General features: G+C 40.6%; 1 protein-coding gene across 1 annotated transcript in view; it reads left to right on the top strand.

Moving 5' to 3' along the window:
* Window positions 1-16,610, top strand: part of NEB (nebulin) — a 200,218-nt gene that overhangs the window by 170,874 nt on the left and 12,734 nt on the right. The window contains exons 126-137 of the mRNA XM_021702909.2: window positions 357-461; window positions 1,867-1,971; window positions 3,445-3,555; window positions 3,968-4,078; window positions 4,874-4,987; window positions 5,726-5,830; window positions 9,277-9,381; window positions 9,936-10,040; window positions 10,679-10,771; window positions 11,806-11,898; window positions 13,999-14,091; window positions 14,604-14,696. Of these exons, the coding sequence (XP_021558584.1) occupies window positions 357-461; window positions 1,867-1,971; window positions 3,445-3,555; window positions 3,968-4,078; window positions 4,874-4,987; window positions 5,726-5,830; window positions 9,277-9,381; window positions 9,936-10,040; window positions 10,679-10,771; window positions 11,806-11,898; window positions 13,999-14,091; window positions 14,604-14,696 (1,233 nt within the window). The remainder of the gene's footprint in view (window positions 1-356; window positions 462-1,866; window positions 1,972-3,444; window positions 3,556-3,967; window positions 4,079-4,873; window positions 4,988-5,725; window positions 5,831-9,276; window positions 9,382-9,935; window positions 10,041-10,678; window positions 10,772-11,805; window positions 11,899-13,998; window positions 14,092-14,603; window positions 14,697-16,610) is intronic.

The following is a 16,610-nucleotide window of genomic DNA, read 5'->3' as shown; positions in this document are numbered from 1 at the left end:
CAGAATGTAAAAAACCTTTTATTCTTAGAATATTTAAACTTTTTATTTTCCAATTAACTAAGTCCTTCCCTGCTTCTAAGGACAGAGAAATATGGTTTGGAGTAATTTCACTTTTCACTTTTCCAACCTCCTTTGAATACGCCATATAACCTAAGTGTTGGCCATCCTGTATCAACTGGGCAGTACTGGATGTGGGTCTTCCTCCTTTGACATATTTGTGTAACCCCCCACTTAGTGTTTGCTGCTCTTACTTTGGTCTTGACGATGCTGCTGTGTAAATATCTAACCTAAAAAGGAAAAATAGAAATGCTGAGCAGCTTTTCCATCCATGTGCCTTTTTGCCATCTTCCCCTCAGTACCAGTACAAGAAGAACTATGAGAAGAGTAAAGGCCACTACCACACAATACCTGATAATCTGGAGCAGCTTCATCTAAAGGAGGCCACAGAGTTACAGAGTATAGTAAGTCAATCAAGACTTTTTTTCCTGAAGCACGTTCAGCTACAGTGTCAAAAACGTTCATGAATTCCCCCTCAGAATGGTAGTTATAGTTTTAGTAACCATTGCTGGAGGAAAATGTCCAAAGATATAGGGGAGCTTGGAATTTAGCAGCATTTTGAAACAAAATTTTATGCTATGTATCACAGCATCAACACGTATTGGAGAAATAGTGTCTATACATGCAATGTGTGTTACTCAGATCACTGACGGGCTGGAAGCATAAAGATTATGTTACAAGGGGGACAGTCCCAATACGATAACCCCAGGGTGCCCTCATGAGTCTGCACCCCCACTTAGGAAACGTTGCAATGATGACAGAGAGCCTTTGGAGGATTTTGAGCAGAAAAGTAACATGATTAAATCTACCATTGAAGTATCTGTGGGTATTTAAGGAATTGAAAATTTGTAAAATAATTAAGATTCTCCAAAGAAAGGACTCAGAGAAGGAGTTTGCTATCACGTGACTTCCTACGTCACAAATCCAGAATTATTTAGGTCTCCTGTTGGGCATTAATCAAGAGGGCTAAATTACTAGAAGTGTCTTCATGTCATCTGTGAAGCAGCCCGTGCCCCCAGGTTTCTATTTTCAGCAAGATTGCTAAGATTGAGCATTGCTATGAAGATGCTGTGTGAACAGGGCCTCTGCCTCTCTGACTTTCCATTTCTGAGTATCTGTGGGCTGCCCCCACTCTTAATCGCACGGCCACATCCTCCATTGGATTGGAACATTGTATTTGTAATGATGACGACATTGTATTTGTAAAATAGCACTAGGGCTCTTTTGAGAACGTCAGATTTCTTAGTAAGTCAGTCCACATGTAAACTCTTTCTCATTTTTATATGAATTTATATTGGCTGCATTGAATATGTGACGGATTATGACCTAGATCCAGTTCATGACATATAAAGAAAGTTGTGTGTGTTGTCTCTTGAATCGAGACCCCAGGTCTCTGATAAAATTCTTCATAAAAGAAAAACTGGAGATATTTCTCAGAAACATTGACAGATGCTGTGGTTACAGTGTTCACCTCTAGGCCTATCTGATCTTGGCCGACCTTCTCTGACGGGGGACATTCCCCATGCATTTCCTTGCCTCGGCCTTTCTCTCAGCTGATTCTTCTGCAGTGATTCTTTTGTCTTCTTGAATTGAACACAAATCCTAATTCTGCCTTGCCGACAGTAAGGGTGTTTTCTCTCAGGCAACAACAAAAAGGTGCTAGATCTGAAACATAAGAACCTGTTTTGAGTGGCAATGGGATGCCATCCATGTGGACTGATGTATCAGTTAAAAAATACTATCCCTACACTGGTCTCTGTCTGGGAATTGACCAGAGGAGATCTATCTAATAAGGCTTTTCATCACTAGGTGAAATACAAAGAAAATTATGAAAAGGAACGAGGAAAGCCTATGTTGGACTTTGAAACACCAACATATATCACTGCCAAAGAGTCTCAGCAGATGCAAAGTGGGGTAAGTCCTACAAAACACACCACAAACGTGCCATCAAGCTGTTAAAGACAAGCTCTGCCCACACATGTACCCAGCCTTCTGTTATCCAAAAGTTGTAGGTAATGGAACTTTTTCACATGTGGTCACTAAAATGTTTCCGTCTCTGAAATGTTATGGTTCAGTTACACTAAATGCTCCAAATAGTAAATACTTAATCATATATGTTTTATTTCAACTCTTTTGTAGCATTAGAACATAGCAAACTATTCTTAACTTTAACTGAAACAAATTATATTGAATGTTATATGAATTTTTCTTTGATGAATGAAAAGTTCCCTCTGCACAGAACCACCATTGGCTTTGGAATGCTCCTAATAGGAAGCCCCAGGCCAAACAAAAGAGTAATGATCAAGATGTTTATCAAAACATCAGATGTCAAGATGCCATATTTCCTACTTAGAAGTTTAGAAATGTAAGCACAAGCATCTAAAAAAATTTGTTTTTTTCCTTTTTAACCAACAGCAGAGAAGAATGGAATCTTATTTTGAATTTTAGGAAGTTTTCACTGGGAAACAGACTTATTTTGGGTTGCTTTTTACCTCTCCCCCATGGGGCATATCTCCAACCATAAAGATAAATGGTTGTTAATATGAGACTGACGTGCTACCTACTGCGCTAACGAGGCACCTAAATGGTTGTTAATAAAGTAGCACTCTGTGGAGCTTTCTGGTGTAAAGGCCAAATAATCAAACGTTTAACATAACTTCATACAATTGGTGAATTTGGGTAAAGGGGCTATGGAAGTTCCTTGTACTAGTCTTACAACTTTTCTGTAAATTTAAAATTCTATCAAAATTAAAAATTATAAAAATGGAGTTCCAGCATTTATTCCAAGTCTCCCAATGAGACAGCTTAGTCCAGGGATTAGAGAGGAGATGAGGGAGCTTGTGACTCAGTGGAGGACAAAATCTTAGGATTTCTCTGTGTCTCATTGTCTACCTTATCTATTTGGAGATTAAAAATAATAAGTCATGATTATGAAAAAGGCCAAATTTGCATTTTGTGCCTCAGGCTCTTCTTCCTCTGTGTTGTTATTTTCCCCTTACTTTTAATTCAGAAGCAAAATCTTGTTGCCTCAGGACAGATGACAGTGGATTCAGAGTCTTGGTGGCACACGTGTCCTTCCCCTTCCGCTGTCCTTCCCTGCTGTGAGGCAGATGATGGGGCAGCCTCAGTTACAGTGCTGGACATATGAACGAGGAGCCCAACAGGCTTCTCAAATTCTGAGTCTCCTTGAGGCCATTTGTTGTAGACAAAATATTTCCAGAACAACCAGATACCTTTCAAATGTGTGACCATTAGCTAAACTATGATCCAGTTAAGGGGTCATACATGGAAGGACAGTGTTGTGATTTTTTTTTCTTACTAGGTTTGAGAAATAAGTTGTAATAAAGATCCTTTTTTTAATTTCTGTTTCCTTCCTACTCACATTAGAAAGAATATAAGAGAGATTATGAAGAGTCCATTAAAGGCAGAAACCTGACGGGCCTGGAGGTCACGCCAGCTTTATTACATGTCAAATATGCAACCAAAATAGCCAGCGAGGTAGTGTCCACTTGGTCTTTGCTTTCGCTCTTGATCCCAATAATTGCACTAATGACACTCATCAGTGTGTTCCTTCTACCATTTTCATCACCATCTAACTTTAGCGGATTTCAAGTTGGGTTCACATGTGTTTGGTATTACCACCTAATCTCTTACCCACGTTAATTCTTCTCATTTTTTACTTGAATACCTAATGAAATGTGCTAGTTTCTTATCTGATATTTAATATTAACTGATGAAGCTTATGCCCTGCCTTTATCATATCTTTAATCACTAAGCTGTAACTACTCAAAATTGGAGGTTTTTTTTTTTTTTTTTTTGGTCTTTGTTTGCTTGTTTGGTTTGGCTCTTCACCTAAGAGGAACGATCCAGGCTTTCTTGTCAGTGGTGTTGCTTTTATTTTGTGATATAGAAAGAATACAGGAAAGATCTAGAGGAAAGCATTCGTGGGAAGGGTCTCAGTGAAATGGAAGACACGCCTGACATGCTAAGAGCAAAGAACGCCACTCAAATTCTCAACGAGGTAGGCCCACAGCGTCTTCTCCTCCCTAACCAAGTTACAACAAAAAAAAAAAAAGAGAAGAAAGAGAGAGGTTTGAATTTCAAATTCCATATCCAACATGGTTATTAACTGTTAAATAAAATATATCTCGGTGTGCCTGGGTGGCTCAGTCATTAAGCATCTGCCTTCAGCTCAGGTCGTAATCCCAGGATCCTGGGATCGAGCCCCGCGTCGGGTTCCCTGCTCCGCGGGAAGCCTGCCTCTCCCTCTCCCACTCCCCCTGCTTGTGTTCCCTCTCGCTGTGTCTCTCTCTCTGTCAAATAAATAAATAAAATCTTTAAAAAATTATATATATATGTTTACATATATACATATATATATATCTCGATTTCCGATGAGTCGATACTATGGTTTGCGTCCAGTGGCTTTCGTAATCTGTTATTTATCTAATAGTATTTGATTTAACCATGATCCATTTGGTGTGCTCATTTAAATTAAAACATCACATTGGAGTGTTATGCACCTAAGTTCAATACTAGTTATGTAGCAAACCAGATTTAAAATGCCCTTTTTACTTGGATTTTCTAAGTAGGGAATGCTAAAAGTGGTCAAAAGGAAGCCTCACATGTGGACACAAGTAGAACAGTTTCCTAAAACAGGTTTCTGTGGCCACCACTGCATCTGACCACAGGGAATAGCAAAGGTGAACACTAGCAACCGAATAGTGGTATAGTATGTGGATTTACCGTCACTCTGTATGTACATTGACTGCCTCGTCACGGAAGTTAGGTAACTCTTGTTTTAATGCTACTACAGAAAGAATATAAGAGAGACTTGGAGTTGGAAGTCAAAGGAAGAGGCCTGAATGCCATGGCCAATGAAACCCCCGACTTCATGAGGGCCAAGAATGCTACTGATATTGCCAGTCAGGTCAGTGCTACTATTCCATGTCAACCTTAATTTGGTTGTGATTACAAGGACACAGTGTTGTCCTTCTGTTATCTTACTTGGTTGATTAACAGTCCTATGTCTATAGTGGCATTTTTAAACATCTGCCTGGTGGAAGCCATTCTGATAGAAAGAGCACAGACACTTGTCTGGCCGCCTTTTCATTTGTCTTTCTGAGTCTATAGCCACAGAGGACATTCAGAGCAAAGGGGAGAAGTTGGAGAGCTTGAAGCTAGGACAGATTCGGACATCCTGGTCTTGTTTCTTAGTCAATACCCACCCCCACCCCCATTTGGCACCAAGAATTCCTTGCTTAGAACATTTTGGGAGTTCTTTCTTTCCCTTCTTCCAAGACCTAAATTTAAAAGGTAGTTTTTAACATCTCGCATTATCTTTTGCTTATTTGTTCTGCTCCCAGCTCTTAATACGTGAACAATCCATACCTTAATAGGTGTTGATTATCTTGCTCCTTTCCCACTACTACTCCCCTTCCCAGCCCCTGTGCCCAACTAGATAGTGAGTCTTTCAACAACTAGGACTCAACCTTTCCGAATCTCACTCTTTAGTATAAAGGTATAAACACAAAAGGAAAAAATATATGTTGAGTCTCAAATGAATGAATCCTTTTGGGAAAGAAATATTGACCACCTCGTAATCAAATGAAATCGACAAATATGTACATTATAAACATTTACCCAAGTGTTGGGTGTTCTTTTGCAGATTAAGTATAAGCAATTAGCAGAAATGGAAAAAGCCAATTTCACTTCTGTGGTTGATACTCCAGAGATCATTCATGCCCAGCAAGTCAAGAACCTTTCAAGCCAGGTAAGGACATTCATCGCAGTATCACACATAGCCCCCAATCATGAAGTCTTTCCATTAATACCTACGTAGGCTCTTTCAAATCACAGTTTTGCCCAGTGACGGAGAAGGGATTCATCTGTGATGCAAGTTTGGGTCAGAGGTGAGATTTCTGTATCAGAATTAAGATAGATTATATGAGGGAACTTTAAGGTACTGAAGAACTCTTACATGGTAGCATCCGTGTTAATGAATCAGTATTTTAACCTGTAAAATCTCCTATAATGTGGATGTAAATTGTATGTACAAATCAGGAAGGAACAAAGTAGACAGTCCATAATCTTCTTAACTAGATTGACCTATGTCATCCACAGCAACCACAAGATCTAACCCTGCTTCCTCTGTGAGGGATAACGCTGAGAAATGAAGGAAAGTATGATGTCCTTTATACAGCAGGATGTACCCCTGTTTGTTTTAATCTTCAGTGATATCAGAGATCTGCAATTTATTTAAGTAGCTCCAAATTGTCTTCTGAGCAGTGAGTTATAAAGCCATAGTGACCTGACCAGGCTGTGCTTTATAAACACCTGGGAGTGTAGGTTTCCTGGCCCCACCCTGGAATTTTGAAGCTAGTAAGCCTGATGTAGTCCCTGGAAATCTGTTTTTATTTGTTTGTTTGCTTCTTTGTTTTTGTTTTTTTAATATTCACAGGCGATCTCTCAATGGCCAGTTGGGTCAGGGGAATCATGGATTTAAGTCCTTCATTAGCAATATATAATTTTATATCCTAAAATTAGACATGAAAAAAATAGTTATCACTGGAGAATGGTTTATTTAAGAAACAGATATATTCAAATGGGAGAAATGAACCTTTTTGGGGGGGGGAATGGGGAAGCATTTTATTACCAAAATTATCTGGGCCCCAGACTACCATGTTGTGTTCATTGAAGGACGCCAACATTCTTGAGGCTGTGAGGGCTTGCCGGCCATAGAACCTTGAGCCTTTCCCATTGCTAATCTTTAAGGAAAACCTCAGAGCGCAGGCTTGTTCAAGGGAAGAATTAAGCCACTTTCTCTGTCCCCTTGGAGGTTTCCTCAGCCTAGTTCCTCAAGGCCTAAGATAGGCCAGGCAGATTTCTTCCTTCCCAATTTAGATTAGTATTTACCTTTGAGTGGTGTAGCGGTGCTGATGCTTTCTACAAAATTGCTTCTCGGTTGCCAGTGAAAAGTATGTATTTTATAACTTCTGAGTCTCATACTGGGGGTTAATGCGAGCAGTGTGAATGGACCTACAAATTCAGGGTAATATACTACATACTTCCTAATGCCAGGGGTCTGGGACTCTTCACTCTCAGAACACCCCCAAGTTCCAAGTACAGACTAACCACTGCTCTTAGTGACTAGCACTAGCTCAGCAAACCAGTTACGGCAGCGGCTTTTCTTAACCTTAAGAAAACAAAAGGAAAAGAAAAGAAAAAAAAGAGGACGGGTCTTACCGCTTTCCCAGGACCATGGAACTGTTTGCCTTACATTTGCATAACGAAGAGGAGTCATTCAGGTGACTTTTTCCTGAACTAGGAAGGTGGTGAACTGCTCTTTCCTTCCAGAAATCTTTGTTTTAACTGGCTTCCTGTTCAAAGTCTGGGCTGAAAATCTCTTACTGGTTAAAACGGCTTCTTTGTTGCCTTTGAGGAGATTAAATCTTTCCAACACATAAATGTAATTCGTAATTTGTGTGTAATACAGTTTAGATGAAAGAGATGTAGAAAGAATGGTTTTATCCCCTTGCAAAAGTAGCTAGCCTTTCCTCAGCCCTCCACACCCAAACTTCCCTAAAAAGTGGGAGAAACTGGAGCTAAAGAAAGCTGGAGAGAGGGGCGCCTGGGTGGCTCAGTCGTTAAGCGTCTGCCTTCGGCTCAGGTCATGATCCCAGGGTCCTGGGATCGAGCCCCGCGTCGGGCTCCCCGCTCTGCGGGAAGCCTGCTTCTCCCTCTCCCACTCCCCCTGCTTGTGTTCTCTCTCTCGCTGTCTCTCTCTGTCAAATAAATAAATAAAATCTTTAAAAAAAAAAAAAAAGCTGGAGAGAAAAGTGAAAGGACTCGGTGACAAGCAATAAAAAAAAAAAATCTGGGGCGCCTGGGTGGCTCAGTCGTTAAGCGTCTGCCTTCGGCTCAGGTCATGATCCCAGGGTCCTGGGTTCGAGCCCCACATCGGGCTCCCCGCTCTGCGGGATGCCTGCTTCTCTCTCTCCCACTCCCCCTGCTTGTGTTCCTGCTCTCGCTATGTCAAATAAATAATAAATAAATAATAAATAATTAATTAATTAATTAATAATAATAATAATAAAAATCTGGCCCAAAGGTGGAGGAAGTGTTGTGCTGCAAAGGTTAAGGGAAGTGAACAGCTCAGTCTCGGGACCAGTGGCACAGGTGTTGGGAGGAAGAGCAGACCTCTGTGCACAGTCTTCAGCCAGAGGCTAGGCAGAGTGGTGCCTAAGTGGGGTGTCTCTCAGTTGGATGGGGGAACCACGATCCGGTGGAAGCTGGTGGCGCTGGCGGTGAAAAAACTCACCCGGGGCAGAACAAAGGAGGGAGAAGTTTGGGGCCCACAGCGCCGGGGGCGGAGGGCAGGACGGCAGAGAGGCAGTCTGCAAGGAGGTAGTGGCCGGGGACTGCTTTTAAAGGGGGGAGATGGGAAGGGATGGCGACGCAGAATCCTCCCTGTTTGGTAACTGCGCCTCGTTGTAAGTCATCCATTGGTCACTTAGGGCTTACGGATATTTTGAGGTGGGTCGCCTCATGGGCTTTTCTACATTCCATCGCTCAAGCCTGTTTGCCTGCAGGCAGCCTCTGCGGGCAGGGGCGGGAAAGCCCGAGAACGGGGACGGGGACGGGGATGGCTGGCTCGGAGCCATGGCTGGTCAGTCGGGCATAATGGCGGCCCCAGGTCTGTTTAGAGGGGCCTCCGGAGCTGCGGCACCTCCCTGCCGGGCCTGTAGCAGGAACCCCCAACCTGTTCAGAGCTCAGTGAAAATCGCCTCGTCACCGGTGAAGGCCAGCTTTACACAGGCCTGCTGATGGCTCTTCACCCCCCTGCTTTTCTCTCCCTGCCTGTTGGTCGTCTAGCTCCTGGCTAAATGGCCCCATCCCGTTCACAGGAGACACCCCATCGCCAGGAGCCTGGTTGTCTGTCACCTTCCTCTGTGTGGACCAGCCAGCAGGGGCCTCCTTCTGCTCTCTTTGCCATGACAGTGGGTTTTATTAAATGCCCATGCTCAGGTCTCCCAGAAAGAAAAGACATGGAGCTCATTGACCAAGAGAGGGCTCTGCTTTACAACCCCCTAACGTCCATGAACAGTCCGAAAACTACAAAGGACTTTCCTTCTGCTGAGCAGGAACGGCCGTGGTAGGTCCCACTGGCCCATTTCCCTGTGGTGTTCACCGTCCTTATTTCTTGGAATCTATTCTCAGAAAAAGTACAAGGAAGATGCAGAGAAATGCATGTCCTATTATGAGACTGTTTTGGACACCCCAGAGATACAGAGAGTCCGGGAGAACCAAAAGAACTTCAGCCTTGTAAGTTTTCATTGACTCTAAGACACAGCCCACTGATCCCTGGGATAAGGTGGGCATGGGGGCTGCCTCCGGGCATACACACTGGGCCTCCCCTCTGCAGGGGGGCTGTGGGACAGCCCTCCCCAACTCCCACCTGTGGCCCAGGAAACATGTGCTCCGTTCTTCTCCAAGATCGCCTTGTATTCCCCAAATCATAGCCTAGAAGACCCACTGCTACTTTGTCAGTGGCTTCTTGTCACCATATGTGAACTATCTCCATCTTCCATTAGTGGTGACATCTGTCATTTTCAAAATTAATTCAGGAAGGGATGCATTTTTTAAAAAAAAATCTAACTTGACACGTTACCATTTTTAGGGTTTTTAAAATTTTTTTTTTTTTTTTACAAAATTCTTATTAAAGAGTTTTCCTTCGGCTATCAGACGATGATTATTGTGGCACAGACATTTGGTTTTTATCTTAATTTGGATTTTTACTTCCCTTGCACAATAGAGACAATTTAAAATATATTTTAAAATGTTGAAATCTTAACAAGATGTTTACTCTTTCTTCATAGCTCCAATACCAGTGTGACCTTAAAAGCAGTAAAGGAAAAATTACAGTTGTTCAAGACACGCCAGAAATACTACGTGTTAAAGAAAATCAAAAGAATTTCAGCTCGGTATATTTACTATTTATTTTTCATTGAACGCTAACCTAATAATTCCATTCTCTTTAAAAATATGCTAGCCTCATCTTGATTCAGACAATTAACATCTAACCTCCCCAGTTAATACTTGTGGTTATTTGTTAAAATTTCCCATGCTTTGCTCTAAAAACATCACTCCAGACGCCATTTGAAATAACACCTTAAATCTGCTAACAAAGTAACTTTTCTTTTTAATTTTTTTAATCCCAGAGCAGTAACATGTGTTGTCTTGCTCCGTGAAGATGGATTTCTTTTTGACATTGTGATTTCTTTTACTATCCTTCCCCAGAAAAACTGACTTCACATTTCTTTAATGGATTTTGTGTTTCATATGGGAGAGGTCTTGTCAAATCAATATCGTCCCGGTTTTTCTCATCCTGTATTAATACATTATGATAATATTAAATCTCAAGATCTGGAGAGTTGTCTGTGTTGTACATATGGTTAGAGTTAATGATGCTGACGTGGAAGACGTCAGATCCTCTGGCACATGGCTAAGAACATTCTCTAGTGTCTTGTTTTCACAGAAGCCATGTTTCCTAGTCTTCCTCCAGGAATTGCTGGGCTTTCCTTTCTTCTGTGTAACATTGTCCTGATTCTGAACGCCCCAGGTTTTATATAAAGAGGATGTCTCGCCAGGAACGGCAATCGGAAAGACCCCTGAGATGCTGAGAGTGAAGCAAACACAGGACCACATTAGCTCGGTAAAGACACCCCCCGCCCCCCTACCAGAGACTCATCCGCTGCGTTTTCTGCCTTCCTTGGATAATTTACTTTGAGGGCTGAGCTGCACTCAAAATTGTTGTCTCCAGAAGCAGCTGAAGCTGCTGAAGTAGGTGCCTGTGGTGAGGGCCATCCCCCAATCAGTGCAGCCAGAGCAGGTGGCAGGAGGGGAGGTTACCTGTGGGAAACCGAGAGGCCGATGTCAGAGCAAACCAGAGCTGGACCGTGGTTCAAGCAGTCAAAACAGATTTTATGCAGGACTGTTGCAATAGGGGAAAGAGATCTCAGTATGAAACTGGGCTCAATTCCAAAGGAATTGCAAGGAAAAGTAAGGCTTTATAATCAGGGGGCGGGGGCGGGGTGGATAAAGAGGCAGGCGGAGGATAGAAAATTTGAGAAAATGTCAGGGGTAAGGGAGGTTCTGGCTGAACCTACCTAACATGATTTTTGCTGGTGGCAGGCCAGGGTGACCAGATGTTGCCTGGTGGGGCTGGTGGGGTAGGGAATTTGGTCAGATATCAAGGGTGAAGACATGCCAAGGGTAGGGGGATTCTCGCTAAACTGACTTAGCAGGATCCTTGCTACAATCAGGCGATACAAAGATAGACTCAGAAATCCAAAAGTTGAGGCCTATTTGGGAAGAAGATTCAGAGGACCCTGACTGAAGTTTAGTCAAGGAGAGACTCCTTGTCACTTGTAAAAAAATAGAATATGTTAAAGTCGAAAATTCAACCTTCTTGGGTATATGTTGTGAATGTATTTGTCCTAGCCAAATGTTGGGTATAACAACATCTGAGTGCACAGGAAAGGTAGGGGGCTACAGTCTGAGTATGGACTCCCCCTCTGCTCCACCCCGAACGGACAGGAGAGAGACCAAGCATTGTCCTCTGACCTAGTGTCAAAATGGAGCCCCGTGCACACTAAGTATAGAGTTTGTATTATTTAAATTGTGACTTTACAAACTGCAGAGCTCCTAACCAAACACATGCACATGTTCCCATTTTTATACCTGCAGGTGAAGTATAAGGAAGCCATTGGACAAGGAATCCCAATTCCTGACCTGCCTGAAGTAAAACGTGTCAAGGAGACACAGAAGCACATTAGCTCGGTAATGGCCCATGTGCTCAGCGCGCATTTGTGCAACCAGCCACCTCCCAATTGCTCCCTAGCTCTCTGTCATCCCTTCTTCCCAGGCCTTAGGAATGGTGTAAACTTATCTCCATCCTAGATAAGAAACCTCTTTCTTCACACCATCAAGGAGCAGAAGGGACTTGGCTTCTTGACTAATGATCATGCCTGCAGTTCCTAGAGTAAAAAGTGCCAACGGTAGTAATAAGGTTATCAGAATGATCTTGAGTTAAAAGATATAATCATAAAAATAACACAAAATATTATATATTTTATGTAATTATATATTAGATAATTGGCATATAAATTTTAATTTTATATAATGTACACAATTATATATATAACATACATATATATTACATAATATCATATGTAATATTTTGTGTTACTCCAGTGTATATATTTGCATGTACGTATATCTCAGGACAATTCTCCCCTGTCCAGGAAAACTCTAGGTTGACTTGTGAAGTCTCTGCAGCCTTCTCCTCTCCCTTTCAAGATCTCTTGCCCAACTTCCTCTACTGTCTTGCAAAGGTGGTGTATGTTTAAGGTGCTCGCTGTCCCACAATCTACCCACAATGACATACTCTATATTAAGCATGTTCCCTATGAGGAATTCCAGGCACCTGTGCATAGTGGATGTGTGTGTGTGGGGGTGTCCCTCACACCTTAAATAATCAGGTTAAGCATATGTTTCTCCTGACCTCTATCAGGTTAGCCCAGCCTCTGCTCCCCACCTCCCAACACACACACACACACACACACTCACTCACTCACTCACTCACTCACACTCAGCTTTCCCATCCATAAGCACATTCTAAGAAATAGCTGGCTACTAGCAAGAGACCCTGTGGAGTTTGGGAAATAGTTTATGGCCAATAAAAGGTGAGGACCTTGGTCTTAGAGATTCTGCTGGTCACTGGAGGCCTCAAGTCTCATTTTGTTGTCATTAGGAGACACGTGGTATTTCTCTTGAACGTTACTCATATGATCTAGATCTCTTTCTTGTTTCACTCTTTGCTTATACTCTGGCTTCCTTGTGGTACAAATTTCATTTAGGGTTTTGTGTCCACAAATCAAGAAAACTCTTTTAATCACTTTTGATTGCAACTTCCTGTCTTTCTCTGATTATGTTTTGTTCTGTTATCCATGATCTCGGTTCTGCTGCCTTGCTGGGTAAAGAAACACAAGTTTGTACTAAAACAGTAGATTTTTAAAGATCCCTCAAAGTTTCCCAGCAAAACAAAGATATCACCACTAGTTTGTCAGTGTTTAGGGGAGTTAATCTGTGACCTAAACCCCCTGCGTTGTTCATGTTGCTCCCCACCCCATGCTCAAGTACACCATTGACCAATTTATTTAAAAAGAATTCATTCATTCCTTTAGGCTGACAAGTCTTAACATTAAAGGGAAAGAAGGAAAAGAAGGGGGCCAGAGGTTCAGGAAGTTCCTTACTCTTTTCATTAAAATTTATTGACCTTTGATATGACCCTAAAAAATAGGGACTTCCCTCAGTTTGAAAAACACCAGTTTACATGATCCAACAACCATCAGTAGAAATATCAAGGAAAGATGCTCTTTCTGAAAAATATACTTTTAAGTCTCCTTATATTAAGAGTACGTACAGACTAGGGGGCCCCTAGGAATTTTCAGTAGAAAATACAAAACAAAATTCCCAACCTTGAAGGAATAGAGTATCCCATGATTAGAAAATTTTAAACCAAGTAACCTATTTAATTAAGTACAAATCTACTGTGGACCTACTAATACTAAATGTTATGAAGTGGTTCGATTTTTCTCACTGTTGAATTTATTACTTTTTAATGCATTTTAGAAATGTTCTAAGTGTTGACAACAGAAAATGCATAATTTAGTACCAAGTGTTCAAGGGTAGTAAAGTTATTTTTGAGGGGGGAACATAAATATTTGTGGAGTTTCTTTTCCGTCTTCCTTGAGTTTCATACTTGAAAGCTAGATTGTTTTTAGGAATTTCTACCACGTAGCCCACAGATGTAGCCATAATCCAAAGGATTCATGGTCATTTCACCTTTTTGGCTTAGATTCTAATTATCTTCTACAGGTTATGTACAAAGAAAACTTGGGAACAGGCATTCCAACCCCTGTCACTCCAGAGATTGAGAGAGTCAAACGCAATCAAGAGAACGTTAGCTCGGTATTTACAAATATATCAAATTAGAAACTCAATTTCCCTACTTTTAAAAGTTTACCAGAATAACTCATTATCCTTTTTTAAAAAGTAACATCTTAACAATCCTGTGTATGTGTGTGGGCGGGGGGAGGGAGGGGTGTGTGTTATTACCTGACCAAAACCATCTGAACTGACAGAAGTGACTCGCTTTTCTGGTGGTACTTTAACATTTTTAGCGACTGACAAGTGTGAAAACTTAGATCTGAAATACTGTAAGTAGAATTAACACAAGATTCCTCATTATTATACTCATTTCCTATAACTCAGTGCTTTGTGTTGTACTTTTTTATCCCCAGAATTAGCATGGTAGAGTTCATCATTAAAATTGTGAAGAAAAAGTAAAAGCATTATCCTTATTAAATATTACTCACTAAAAGACTCCCGCTTCACACAAACTACCTGCCCCTAATTTTCTCCCTTCCTTAATCTTTGTGCCTGTTTTGAATGTCTTCTGGGTACTTTCTTGTATCTCACAGGTTTTGTACAAAGAAAATTTGGGGAAAGGAACCCCAACACCTATCACTCCAGAGATGGAGAGAGTCAAACGCAATCAAGAGAACTTTAGCTCGGTATTTCTTAGGGGGCAAAAAATAAAATCCCTTAATTCTTATTTAAAATAATATTTTTAACACATTACAAACATATTTTTTTTCCTGTAAAATTACTAAATTCATATAATGAAAATAATGATACCAAATATTACCTCAGTTTTCAACCCAAATCTAATTTAGTATTTACTTGAGTTCTGGTGTGAAATTTTAACTGCGTTTTCCCTAAAACATAATGATAGATCACTTTCCTTAAAAACCCATAATATTCAGTGTTTGTTTTTTTTCCCCCTCAAACCCTCCTTTAATAACAACAGGTGTTTCTAACTGGTGTGACACATGTCAAAAGTAAAAATCTAACATCCCTTCAAAAGGTCAATGTTAACTAGAATTTTATTTGTGCTTATTCTGGCTCTGTTTGATGTATTTTTTGTGTTTGTAACTTTTTGTAAAAGAATGTGATTCTTAAATATTTTCATTCAAGAGATGGCAGAGCAATTTACAGTTAAGTCAGAAATGTGGCTCAGCTATTTTTTGTATACCATGTAAGAGAAATGAGCTTTCCTTTGGAATAGTTTAAGGATCATTGAAAGCTAATGTTTATTTAGCTTTTAGTATCTATTAATATTTATTTTATTCCCCCAAACCTCTCTCTCTTTCTCTCTCTCTCTGGTTCCTTAATTTAGAGTTACCAACAACTCATTATGGATATTAATTTCAATTAACTTGAACACTCTTTGATAAGGCCTCATCCTTCTGTCTTTGAGAGAAGACCTCTATTACTAAGTGACTCCTGCCTGTGGCCTGGCAACTGCGTCTTTATCACTGCCACTCAGAGACAGACATCGCCCTGTGTGTGACTAAACGTCACAGTTGTTCTATTACTTGGGTTGTTTAGGCCTATTTTATGCCATTATGAAAACGAAAATACTTTTAGGGACTGTTTTGAAGATCAGGTTACCTAAAAGATGGGTCCAAGCTGATGTGACTGTTGGTTTTGTGCACACAGATTTTGTACAAAGAGAACTTGAGCAAGGGGACCCCCATTCCTGTCACTCCTGAGATGGAGCGAGTCAAACGCAATCAAGAAAACTTTAGCTCGGTATTCAGGAGAAAGCTCCTTTAATTCCATATTTAAAAAAATAATAATTTTCTAAAAAACTTCTATTAGTCCCTTTAAAATAATCAATTTAACATTTTTAAAATTTCATCAACTGAATTGTTTTCCACGTCGTTTACTTACCATTTGATTCTAACATTTTATATCTTCCATAATAGTCCCTTAAAACTTTTAATTGGTTCCTTTCCTTCTCTTTTCAACTTTTATGTTGCTGCTGGGACTTTTGAAGTTCACTGATGTCCAAAAAACCCAAACACTGTAGCTATTATTTACTTGGGACTCTTCTTCTCTAAGATGTTTCTGGGTTAGTGTAGCTCGAAGACACAGTACTCGAGGCCACATGTAGAAATAGTGGCTCTTGATTGGGAATGGTGGTTGCCTTAACCTAGATCCTGTCTGGATAAACACAGGACAGAAAAAGAAAGTAGCTCATTTGTGCTAAACAAGCCATTCCATGAATAGAAATCCAGACCTTCTGATTTCTTTTAAATACACAAATCAGATCATAAATTTATACTTAATGTTACTTTTTATTTTATTAATATTGTTGAAAAATTCTGTAATAGTCTGTGAAACTTCTGTATAAGGATCTTAAGAGTTACTTATACCTGAGATAGAAAATCAAATGTCAATAGTAAAATTTAGCTGGATTTTTTTGGGCGGGGGGGGGCGGAGCAGGTTTGATCCAAAGTGGTTTTTAATTGTGAGTTCAAATATTTTCAGGAAGTTTGATTCTTCCACAGTAACTTTCTTTGGTCCCACTGTCTTTTGGTTTTGTTTTGTTTTGTTTTCCTTTGTTTTTAATTACTATTCAC

The sequence above is a fragment of the Neomonachus schauinslandi genome, chromosome 3, assembly GCF_002201575.2.
Source record: "Neomonachus schauinslandi chromosome 3, ASM220157v2, whole genome shotgun sequence".
Taxonomy (NCBI): Eukaryota; Metazoa; Chordata; class Mammalia; order Carnivora; family Phocidae; genus Neomonachus; species Neomonachus schauinslandi.
The sequence above is the reverse complement of the archived record's forward strand: the minus strand, read 5'-3'. Positions and strand labels throughout refer to the sequence as shown.